General features: G+C 39.2%; 1 protein-coding gene and 1 long non-coding RNA gene across 2 annotated transcripts in view; both read right to left on the bottom strand.

Moving 5' to 3' along the window:
• Positions 1-12,513, bottom strand: part of LOC132365315 (uncharacterized) — a 796,238-nt gene that overhangs the window by 504,084 nt on the left and 279,641 nt on the right. The gene's annotated exons all lie outside the window — the stretch shown is intronic.
• On the bottom strand, positions 10,034-12,187 carry LOC132365076 (small ribosomal subunit protein eS4, X isoform-like). The gene is made up of 2 exons (XM_059921791.1): positions 12,175-12,187; positions 10,034-10,539 (listed from the first exon to the last, which is right to left on the bottom strand). The coding sequence occupies exons 1-2, from the start codon at positions 12,185-12,187 to the stop codon at positions 10,037-10,039; spliced, it is 516 nt and encodes a 171-aa protein (XP_059777774.1). The 3' UTR covers positions 10,034-10,036.

The raw sequence follows: 12,513 nt of genomic DNA, 5'->3' as shown, positions 1-12,513 counted from the left end.
CAAATATACATTTTTAAATGATTAAAATAAGGATATTATCCATATATCTGGGATATCATTCAGGAAACAGAGGAATACAAAGTCCCTTTGAGTCTTACACTACAAAGTATCAGAATTCCAAAATTATTTTTGAGAGGAAAAAATAATTCATTTAACTAAAGTGGTCATTTTAAAACAGACTCACTGAGGTGGACCTGTATAACTATTATATATAAAGTATAGGAGCTTTGCTCCTATTTGATCCTTTTGATTCATCAACGTTGGGTTCAGGATTCATGGTGAAGAAATGAACTTCAGCTTACTGAGCAAACCAGGATTTATAACAACAAAATATATAGGTACCAATTATGTAGAACAAGAGCTATTCTTTCTATTGTGAGAAAAGGACATTTTTCATACCATAACTCTTTGTTATGAATATCTTTATATACCGCATAGACATTTATCACACCCCCACCAATTTTGTGAAGAGACAGTACATCAGGGAGTTACCTAATTTCTGTCACAAACAAGGAAAAAATGTGTCAACAACAGCATTTTTTCCATCCAAATGACAGGTTAGCACTCCAACTGCTGCTTATCCATTGGAATTTCCTGCTTCCCCTTTCACTGAAATGTTTCCTCTTTTCAGCTGAAGTAATAAATTGGAATCAATGGGGCAGGGTAGGGCATGACAGTTCATAACAACAGATGGCATCTGAAATAACTATCCTTGGTACACTGGATATAGTAAAATCAATCTACCCAGAATCAATAGGGCCAGATTTTCTTAAAGATTCACAGTAATAATTAGAATTTAAAGTAAGACTTTGTAGGGAGACCTTCGAGATGGCGGAGGGTAAGACGTGGAGATCACCTTCCTCCCCACAAATACATCAGAAATACATCTACATGTGGAACAACTCCTATAGAACACCTACTGAACGCTGGGAGAAGACCTCAGACCTCCCAAGAGGCAAGAAACTCCCCACGTACCTGGGTAGGGCAAGAGAAAAAACAAAAAACAGAGACGAAAAAATAGAAAAAGGACCTGCACCTCTGGGAGAGAGCTGTGAAGGAGGAAAAGTATCCACACACGAGGAAACCCCTTCACTGGCGGAGATGGGGGTGGGGGTGGGGGAAGCTTCAGGGCCACAGAGGAGAGCACAGCAACAGGGGTGCAGAGAGCAAAGCAGAGAGATTCCCACACAGAGGATCTGTGCCGACCAGCACTGACCAGCCTGAGAGGCTTGTCTGCTCCCCGCCTGCCAGGGCAGGTGGGGGCTGGGAGCTGAGGCTTGGGCTTCAGAGGTCAGATGCCAGGGAGAGGACTGGGGTTGGCTGCATGAACACAGCCTGAGGGGGACTAGTGTGTCAAAGCTAGCCAGGAGGGAGTCCGGGAAAAAGTCTGGACCTGCCTAAGAGGCAAGGGACCATTGTTTCGGGGTGGGCGAGGAGAGGGGATTCAGAGCACTGCTTAAACGAGCTCCAGAGACTGCAGCTATCAGCACAGACACCAGAGACAGGCATGAAACGCTAAGACTGCTGCTGCAGCCACCAAGAATCCTGTGTGCAAGCACAGGTCACTATCCACACCTCCCCTCCGGGGAGCCTGTGCAACCCACCACTGCCAGGGTCCGGTGATCCAGGGACAACTTCCCCGGGAGAACACAGTGCGCATCAGGCTGGTGCAACGTCACGCTGGCCTCTGCCACCAAAGGCTCACCCCACATTCCGTACCCCTCCCACTCCCAGGCTGAGTGAGCCAGAGCCCCCTTATCAGCTGCTACTTAACCCCATCCTGCCTGGGCAGGGAACAGACGTCCGCAGGTGACCTACACGCAGAGGTGGGGCCAAAACCAAAGCTGAACCCCAGGAGCTGTGCGAACAAAGAAGAGAAAAGGAAATTTCTCCCAGCAGCCTCAGAAGCAGCGGATTAAATCTCCACATTTAACTCGATGTACCCTGCATCTGTGGAATACCTGAATAGACAGCGAATCACCCCAAAAATTGAGGCAGTGGACTCTGGGAGCAACTGTAGACTTGGGGTTTGCTTTCTGCATCTAATTTGTTTCTGGTTTTATGTTTATCTTAGTTTAGTATTTAGAGTTTATTATCATTGGTAGATTTGTTTACTGATTCGGTTGCTCTCTTCCTTTTTTCCTTTTTTATATATAGATATATATATATTTTTCCTTTATCTCTTTTTGTGAGTGGGTATGTGTATGCTTCTTTGTCTGATTTTGTCTGTATAGCTTTGCTTTTACCATTTGTCCTATGGTTCTGTTCTTTTTTATTTTTGTATACGTTTTAGCACTAGTTATCACTGGTGGATTTGTTTTTTGGTTTAGTTGCTCTTTTCTTTCTTTCTTTCTTTCTTTTGTTACTTTTTAATTTTTTTCATAGATTTTTTTATTTTAATAACTTTATTTTATTTTATTGTTTCTTTCTTTCATTTTTTCTCCCTTTTCTTCTGAGCCGTGTGACTGACAGGGTCTTGTGCTCCGGCCAGGTGTCAGGCCTGTGCCTCTGAGGTGGGAGAGCCAAGTTCAGGACACTGGTCCACCAGAATCCTCCCAGCTCCATGTAATATCAAATGGTGAAACCTCTCCCAGAGACCTCCATCTCAATGCTAAGACTCAGCTCCACTCAACGACCAGCAAGCTACAGTGCTGGACACCCTATGCCAAACAACTAACAAGACAGGAACACACACAACCCATTAGCAGAGAGGCTGCCTAAGATCATAATAAGGTCACAGACACCCCAAAACACATGACCGGACAGGGTCCTGCCCACCAGAAAGACAATATCCAGCCTCATCCATGAAAACACAGGCACCAGTTCCCTCCACCAGGAAGCCTACACAACCACTGAACCAACCTTAGCCAGTGGGGCAAGACACCAAAAACAACGGGAACTATGAACCTGCAGCCTGTGAAAAGGAGGCCCCAAACACAGTAAGTTAAGCAAAATGAGAAGACAGAGAAACACACAACAGATGAAGGAGCAAGGCAAAAACCCACCAGACCAAACAAATGAAGAGGAAATAGGCAGTCTACCTGGAAAAGAATTCACGGTAATGATAGTAAAGATGAACCAAAATCTTGGAAATAGGATGGAGAAAATACAAGAAATGTTGAAAAAAGAACTAGAAGAACTAAAGAGCAAACAAAAATGAGGAACAACACAATAAATGAAATTGAAAACTCTCTAGAAGCAATCAGTAGCAAAATAACTGAGGCAGAAGAACGGATAAGTGACCTGAAAGATAAAATAGTGGAAAAAACTACCACAGAGCAGAATAAAGAAAAAAGAATGAAAAGAATTGAAGATAGTCTCAGAGACTTCTGGGACAACATTAAACGCACCAACATTCGAATTATAGGGGTCCCTGCAGAAGAAGAGAAAAAGAAAGGGTCTGAGAAAATACTTGAAGAGATTATAGTTGAAACTTCCCTAACATAGGAAAGGAAATAGTCAATCAAGTCCAGGAAGCACAGAGAGTCCCACACATGATAAATCCAAAGACAAACATGCAAAGACACATAATAATCAAACTAACAAAAATTAAATACAATGAAAAAATATTAAAAGCAACAAGGGAAAAGCAACAAATAACATACAAGGGAATCCCCATAAGGTTAAGAGCTGATCTTTAAGCAGAAACTTGGCAAACCACAGTGGAGTGGCAGGACATATTTAAAGTGATGAAAGGGAAAAACCTACAACCAAGATTACTCTACCCAGCAAGGATCTCATTCAGATTCAACAGAGAAATTAAAACCTTTACAGACAAGCAAAAGCTAAGAGAATTCAGCACCACCAAATCAGCTTTACAACAAATGCTAAAGGGACTTCTCTAGGCAGGAAACACAAAAGAAGAAAAAGACCTACAATAACAAACCCAAAACAATTGAGAAAATGGTAATAGGAACATACATATCGATAACTACCTTAAATGTAAACAGATTAAATGCTCCAACAAAAAGACATAGACTGGATGAATGGATAAAAAACCAAGACCTGTATATACGCTATGTACAAGAGACCCACTTCAGACCTAGGAAAACATACAGATTGAAAGTGAGGGGATAGAAAAAGATATTCCATGCAAATGGAAATCAAAAGAAAGCTGGAGTAGCAATTCTCATAGCAGACAAAATAGACTTTAAAATAAAGACTATTACAAGAGACAAAGAAGGACACTGCATAATGATCAAGGGATCAATCCAAGAAGAAGATATAAAAATTGAAAATATTTATGCACCCAGCATAGGAGCACCTCTTTACATAAGGCAAATGCTAACAGCCATAAAAAGGGAAATCGACAGTAACACAGTCATAGTAGGGGACTTCAACACCCCACTTTCACCAATGGACAGATCATCCAAAATGAAAATAAATAAGGAAACACAAGCTTTAAATGATACATTAAACAAGATGGACTTAATTGATATTTATAGGACATTCCATCCAAAACAACAGAATACACTTTCTTCTCAAGTGCTCATGGAACATTCTCGAGGATAGATCATATCTTGGGTCACAAATCAAGACTTGGTAAATTTAGGAAAATTGAAAACGTATCAAGTATCTTTTCTGACCACAACGCTATGAGACTAGATATCAATTACAGGAAAAAACCTGTAAAAAACACAAACACATGGAGGCTAAACAATACGTTACTAAATGACCAAGAGATCACTGAAGAAATCAAAGAGGACATCAAAAAATACCTAGAAACAAATGACAATTAAAACACGACGACCCAAAACCTATGGGATGCAGCAAAAGCAGTTCTAAGAGGGAAGTTTATAGCAATACAACTGTACCTCAAGAAACAAGAAACATCTCAAATAAACAACCTAACCTTACACCTAAAGCAATTAGAGAAAGAGGAACAAAAAAAAAACCCCCAAAGTTAGCTGAAGGAAGGAAATCATAAAGATCAGATCAGAAATAAATGAAAAAGAACTGAAGGAAATGATAGCAAAGATCAATAAAACTAAAACCTGGTTCTTTGAGAAGATAAACAAAATTGATAAACCATTAGCCAGATTCATCAAGAAAAAAAGGGAGAAGATTCAAATCAACAGAATTAGAAATGAAAAAGGAGAAGTAACAACTGACACTGCAGAAATACAAAGGTCATAAGAGATTACTACAAGCAACCATATGCCAATAAAATGGACAACCTGGAAGAAATGGACAAATTCTTAGAAAAGCACAGCCTTCCATGACTGAACCAGGAAGAAATAGAAAATATACACAGACCAATCACAAGCACTGAAATTGTGACTGTGATTAAAAATCTTCCAAAAAATAAAAGCCCAGGACCAGATGGCTTCACAGGCGAATTCTATCAAACATTTAGAGAAGAGCTAACACCTATCCTTCTCAAACTCTTCCAAAATATAGCAAAGGGAGGAACACTCCCAAACTCATTCTACGAGGCCACCATCACCCAGATACCAAAACCAGAAAAAGATGTCACAAAGAAAGAAAACTATAGGCCAATATCACTGATGAACATAGATGCAAAATTCCTCAACAAAATACTAGCAAACAGAATCCAACAGCATATTAAAAGGATCATACACCATGATCAAGTGGGGTTTATCCCAGGAATGCAAGGATTCTTCAATATACACAAATCAATCAGTGTGATACACCATATTAACAAACTGAAGGAGAAAAACCATATGATCATCTCAATAGATGCAGAGAAAGCTTTCGACAAAATTCAACACCCTTTTATGATAAAAACCCTCCAGAAAGTAGGCATACAGGGAACTTACCTCAACATAATGAAGGCCATATATGACAAACCCACAGCAAACATCATTCTCAATGGTGAAAAACTGAAAGCATTCCCTCTAAGATCAGGAACAAGACAAGGATGTCCACTCTCACCACTATTATTCAACATAGTTTTCTAAGTTTTAGCCATAGCAATCAGAGAAGAAAAAGTAATAAAAGGAATCCAAATCAGAAAAGAAGAAGTAAAACTGTCACTGTTTGCAGATGTCATGATACTATACATAGAGAAACCTAAACATGTTACCAGAAAACTACTAGAGCTAATCAATGAATTTGGTAAAGTAGCAGGATACAAAATTAATGCACACGAATCTCTTGCATTCCTATACACTAATGATGAAAAATCTGAAAGAGAAATTAAGGAAACACTCCCATTTACCATTGCAACAAAAAGAATAAAATACCTTGGAATAAACCTACCTAAGGAGACAAAAGACCTCTATGCAGAAAACTATAAGACACTGATGAAAGAAATTAAAGATGATACAAACAGATGGAGAGATATACCATGTTCTTGGATTGGAAGAATCAACATTGTGAAAATGACTATACTACCCAAAGCAATCTACAACTTCAATGCAATCCTTATCCAACTACCAATGGCATTTTTCACAGAACTAGAACAAAAAATTTCACAATTTGTATGTAAACACAAAAGACCTGGAATAACCAAAGCAGTCTTGAGAAAGAAAAATGAAACTGGAGGAATCAGGCTCCCGTACTTCAGGCTATACTACAAAGCTACAGTAATCAAGACAGTATGGTACTGGCACAAAAACAGAAATATAGATGAATGGAACAGGATAGAAAGCCCAGAGGTAAACCCACACACATATGGTCACCTTATTTTTGACAAAGGAGGCAAGAATATACAATGGAGAAAAGACAACCTCTTCAATAAGTGGTGCTGGGAAAACTGGACAGCTACATGTAAAAGAATGAAATTAGAACACTCCCTAACACCATACACAAAAATAAACTCAAAATGAATTAAAGACCTAAATGTAAGGCCAGACACTATAAATCTCTTAGAGGAAAACATAGGCAGAACACTCTATGACATAAATCACAGCAAGATCCTTTTTGACCCACCTCCTAGAGAAATGGAAATAAAAACAAAAATAAACAAATGGGACCTAATGAAACTTAAAAGCTTTTGCACAGCAAAGGAAACCATAAATAAGACCAAAAGACAACCCTCATAATGGGAGAAAATATTTGCCAATGAAGCAACTGACAAAGGATTAATATCCAAAATATATAAACAGCTCATGCAGCTCAATTTCAAAAAACAAACAACCCAATCCAAAAATGGGTAGAAGACCTTAATATACATTTCTCCAAAGAAGATATACAGATTGCCAACAAACACATGAAAGGATGCTCAACATCACTAATTATTAGAGAAATGCAAATCAAAACTACAATGAGGTATCACCTCACACCAGTCAGAATGGCCATCATCAAAATATCTACAAACAATAAATGGTGGAGAAGATGCGGAGAAAAGGGAACCCTCTTGCACTGTTGGTGGGAATATAAATTGATACAGCCACTATGGAGAACAGTATGGAGGTTCCTTAAAAGACTAAAAACAGAACTACCATATGACCCAGCAATCCCACTACTGGGTATATACCCTGAGGAAACCATAATTCAAAAAGAGTCATGTACCACAATGTTCACTGCAGCTCATTTACAATAGCCAGGACATGGAAGTAACCTAAGTGCCCATCAACAGATGAATGGATAAAGAAGATGTGGTACATATATACAATGGAATATTACTCGACCATAAAAAAAACGAAATTGAGTTATTTGTAATGAGTTGGATGGACCTAGAGTCCATCATACAGAGTGAAGTCAGAGAGAGAAAAACAAATACCGTATGCTAACACATATATATGGATTCCATATATATATATAGAATTTAAAAAAAAAGTTTCTGAAGTACCTAGGGGCAGGACAGGAATAAAGATGCAGGTGTAGAGAATGGACTTGAGGACATGGGGAGGGAGAAGGGTAAGGTGGGATGAAGTGAGAGCGTAGCATGGACATATATACACTACCAAACATAAAACAGATAGCTAGTGGGAAGGAGCCACATAGCACAGGGAGATCAGCTCGGTGCTTTGTGACTTCCTAGAGGGATAGGGTAGGGAGGGTGGGAAGGAGACGCAAGAGGGAGGAGATATGCGGATATATGTATATGTATAGCTGATTCACTTTGTTATAAAGCAGAAACTAACACACCATTGTAAAGCAATTATACTCCAATAAAGATGTTTTAAAAAATTCTCAAAAAAAAATAAGACTTTGACTATCATATAAAATAAATTATGGTCAGTTTAGTTTTAGTGTTACATGATGTTTTTAAGAATTTTTTGACCATGAATGAGATAAAGTGTAGCTGTTAGCCAAAATAAACATTTCCAACCATTCTAGATAAATAGATGTTTCATCTGTGTATCTTTTTTCTTCCCCCTCTTTGTTTTTCCTGCTCTTCCACTGGCTTTTCTTTTCCCTGTATGAGGTGATTTTCATCTCTCCTACTGCCCCAGGCCCTCTGCAGAGACACCTTGATTATTGAAAACCCTGAAAAAACCTGGTTCATGGGGAATGTGCTCAGGAGAATTGAGGCATTGGAGTTATTCTCCATTGAGTCTAGAACAGGAGAACAAACACTGCCCTGGGAAACCGATGAGCTGAATCTAGCCTCCATCCTTACTCACCTGTAATGAAATTATGGGCAAGTGTTTAAAAGTCTTGGAGTATTAGTTGCTTTTTCTGAAAAATAGGGATAATGATGATGCCGAGTCCAAGCTCATTCTGCTCACCAAACGACAGGCCAGTAAAGTGGGAGAGGAGTTGCTGGGACAAGGAATAACGACTTTACTCGGAAAGCCAGCAGACCGAGAAGATGGCACACTAGTGTCTCAAAGAACCATCTTCTCCTGGTCAGAATCAGGGCTTCTTTTATACAGAGGAAGGGGAGGGAGGGAAGATCCACTGCGATGCCACCCGTTGGTGGAGCAGAACCCCTAACAGCCACTTGCTAAGCAGCCCCGCACTGACAGCTGGCGCCCGCCCCACCCCATTGCAACTATATTTCCTCTGCCCAGAGCTCATCTCTTGACATCTGTACGGTTATAACTAGAAAGTACTCCCCCTACCCTGTTGTTTGCACTGATCTTGGCCTCCTACATCTGCCCTGTGAAGCCAACAACCACTGAGCCTGTGATCAATCACCTTAGTTATCATCCAGCTAACCATGTGTTTCCAGAAACACACTGTCATTCAAAGACTTATTTAAAGAGTATCTAACGGTGAACCAGGTACGTGGAATTCATTTTCTTAGAATGACTCTTCAGTACTTCCCCTTCACAAAGAAACAGAGAAAACAAAACAAAATCACATTCAGGCAAGTCCTGTGACGGCTGTGGAACTGTGACTCCTGAATTACAAAATGACACAAGAAGACGTGAGGGTGAAGGGTTTTCGTTTTGTTTTTGTTTTTCTCAGATATGGCTGGCTATCAATACATGATAAAATTAGAAACATTTTTTTTCTGATGGATATTTTCTCCTTTACATAAATCCTGCCCCTCAATCAAATCTGAGTGCTTTAACATTCTGAAAGAAAACATTTTTGTAACATACTTTGCCTAGGTGCTGCCCAATTATTAATTTAACAGAAAATCTTCAGGACAAACAGCAATTGAGCTTCTAACACCCACCAAATATTTAGCGAGTTGCTAATGCTGCTCTGTGAAGATACTCAACAAATATGAAACACAGTTCCCAATTTCAAAACAATACAACTCATCGTGAAAATAATATTTATTGTATTTTAGAATGAAAAAGTTCACCATTTTACAGATGGAAACAGGAAATAATTCACTGTCCAGAGAATAAAACAAAGAAAAGGATGGTTTGACCACCAGCAAAATAAAGTCAGTCCCTTCGCTACCTTCTAGAATTGGCAAAGACAGGCTGCCTTATGTTTGGAAAAATCCAGGTAAGTATCCAACAATGACATTATACATAAAAGATTATCAGTAGATGACAATTGTAGATAGAGTATCTCAGCACAAGCCTTAGCCAGCTGGCTGGAGGTATCTTAAAAAAACAAAAACAAAAACAAAACCAGAGTTCCTCCACTAAAGAGGCTTTTAATTATGTAGTATTATCCATAAGTGAAAGACTTTCCCAGTCACGTCACTTAAGAGATCATTTTATCCACTGCTCTGTTTGGTTGCCAGTCTCTTGTCTCTCTCCTCAGCAATGGTAAGGCAGATACCCTTTCCACGAGGAAGACAGATCCATGGTTTGTTGCCTTTGCCAATAACGAAAATGTTGGAGAGCCGGGTGGCAAAGCTATTGCCGTTGGCATCTTTCACATGAACTACATCAAAAGAACCAGGATGTCTCTCCCGGTTAGTGATCACACCAATTCTTCCCAGGTTAGCACCTCCAGTCACCATGCACAGGTTACCAGTGTCAAATCTGATGAAATCAGTAATCTTGCCAGTCTCCAAATCAATCTGAATGGTGTCATTCACCTTGATGAGGGGATCAGGGTAGCAGATAGTGCAAGCATCATGGGTCACCAGATGAGGGATTCCTTTTGTCCCCACAAAGATCTTTCTCACTTTGCATAACTTATACTTGGCCTCCTCAGGTGTAATACGATGAACAGCAAAGCAACCCTTGGTGTCATAGATCAGACGAAAATTCTCTGGAAATTTTTGTTCCAAAAACAAAACAAAACCAGGATGTCTGCTGCATGCCTTCCAGTATTTGATGCATATGATACAAGGAGGAAGGGGTGGAGCAGACACTCTGATACAGAGGTGCCAAAGGGGGTCTCAGATCAACATATTCAGGCAAGTCCTATGACGGCTGTGACTCCTGAACCACAAAATGACACAAAAAGACATGAGAGTGAAGTTTTTTTGTTTTGTTTTTGTTTTTCTCAGATATGGCTGGCTATCAATACATGATACGGCCAATTCATGATGAATTTATGTGTTATATGGTATTTTTTGTTAATTAAACTTTTTATTATAACGTCACTAAAATATGCTTGTGGTGCATTTTTTCATATTCACAGTAGTGCAAAAAACTATGCCAACATGTGACAATTTCCTATGGGAGAAATTATCTGTAGGTTGCATAAGGATGGAAGTTCCACAAGGGGTATGACTGCTAGAGGAGTGAAAAACAGCAGAAAAGACTCACAGATGAAAGAATACTGGAATGGGACATGACATAATAAGACTCATTTGGATTATTAAAAAAGAGAGAAGTACATTCCAACTGAACTACATGAAGATGAGAGGCCAAAAACTATGGAGAAAAATTAAGCATTAAACAAGTGGCAGCAGCTTTGAGTTCAATAGGTTTCGAAGTGTTCGGGGCCAGGAAGGAAGGCAGAGCAGCTACTGGTGAAGAGACATTCAGTGCAGGTACAACAGGCAAGCCTCCACAGCCCAAGATATTTATCGCTCACCTGCTGGATGATGCTTGAAATGTCTTTTACTTTAATGTTTAGAGTTTTGCTTCAATGCTTAATCAAGCACACATTTGTGGGTTTAAAGGATGCAGCCATTCTTTTTCTTTCTAACAGACAGATAGAATGGGGTCATCCCATTCAGAAAAAGTACCACCAATCCAATAACCAGAACATGTTCATTAGGCTCTAACTAGATTTGGATATTTTGTTTGTAATTAATACCCTATGATGGTTAATTTTGTGTGTTACCTTAGCTAGGCCACAGTACCCAGATATCTGGTCAAATGTCAGTCTGGATGTTTCTGTGAAGGTTTCGTTAAGATGAGATTAACATTTCGATCAGTAGACTTTGAATAAAGCCGATTACTTTCCATAATGTGGGTGGGCCTCATGTAATCAGTTAAAGGTCTTAAGAGAAAAAGACCAAGGTTCTACAGGGAAAAGGGAATTCTGCCTCCAGACTGCCTTTATGCTCAAGCAACATCAGCTTTTTGCTGGGTCTCCAGCCTGCCAGTTTGCCCTGAAGATTTCAGACTTGCCAGCCACACAGCCACATGAGCCAATTCCTTAAAATAAATACTCTTGATAGATAGACAGATAATCTGCTATTGGTTCTATTTCTCTGGAAAACCCTGAGTAATATGTACACCTTTAAGGGTTTAGATCCATTAACTTGAAATAAAAAGGAATTTGAGTACACAACCTCAGACATTCTGGATAAAGAATGACTTTTTATTAAACAATTTAAGTGAAACCTAATAACTGATTATAGAAACGTTAAAAACTTCTGGACTAGATTTTGAACCTTGGATCCTAGGAATCCAGTCTTGTGGTCTGGATTCATGATTATCCTCTTACCTTTTTTTTCCATCTTTCTGTTTTATGATCTGTCATAGAGTTTCTGAAGTATGACCTGGTACCCAGTTATATTTTTTTCTAGGTTTTGCTACCTCTCCAGAAAGTCTTATATACTTACTCTGTGTACACTCTCTTTCTTGACTGCTGTTTTCTTAAAAGGAGCACTTTACAGTGAAAATAACAAGACCTTTGTGGTTTGAGTTTTAATCCTGGATCCAAAGCAAACAGTAGCTGTGTGATCTTGTCCATGTTGTAATACTTAACCTCTTTGAACCTCAGTTTCCTTATCTCTCAAGATCTTCACAGAGTCAGTGTACAGAATAAATGAGGTAATGAATG

Source organism: Balaenoptera ricei, chromosome 4 (assembly GCF_028023285.1).
Source record: "Balaenoptera ricei isolate mBalRic1 chromosome 4, mBalRic1.hap2, whole genome shotgun sequence".
NCBI classification, from domain to species: Eukaryota; Metazoa; Chordata; class Mammalia; order Artiodactyla; family Balaenopteridae; genus Balaenoptera; species Balaenoptera ricei.
Note: the sequence above shows the minus strand (reverse complement) of the source record. Positions and strands in the feature narration are given on the sequence as shown.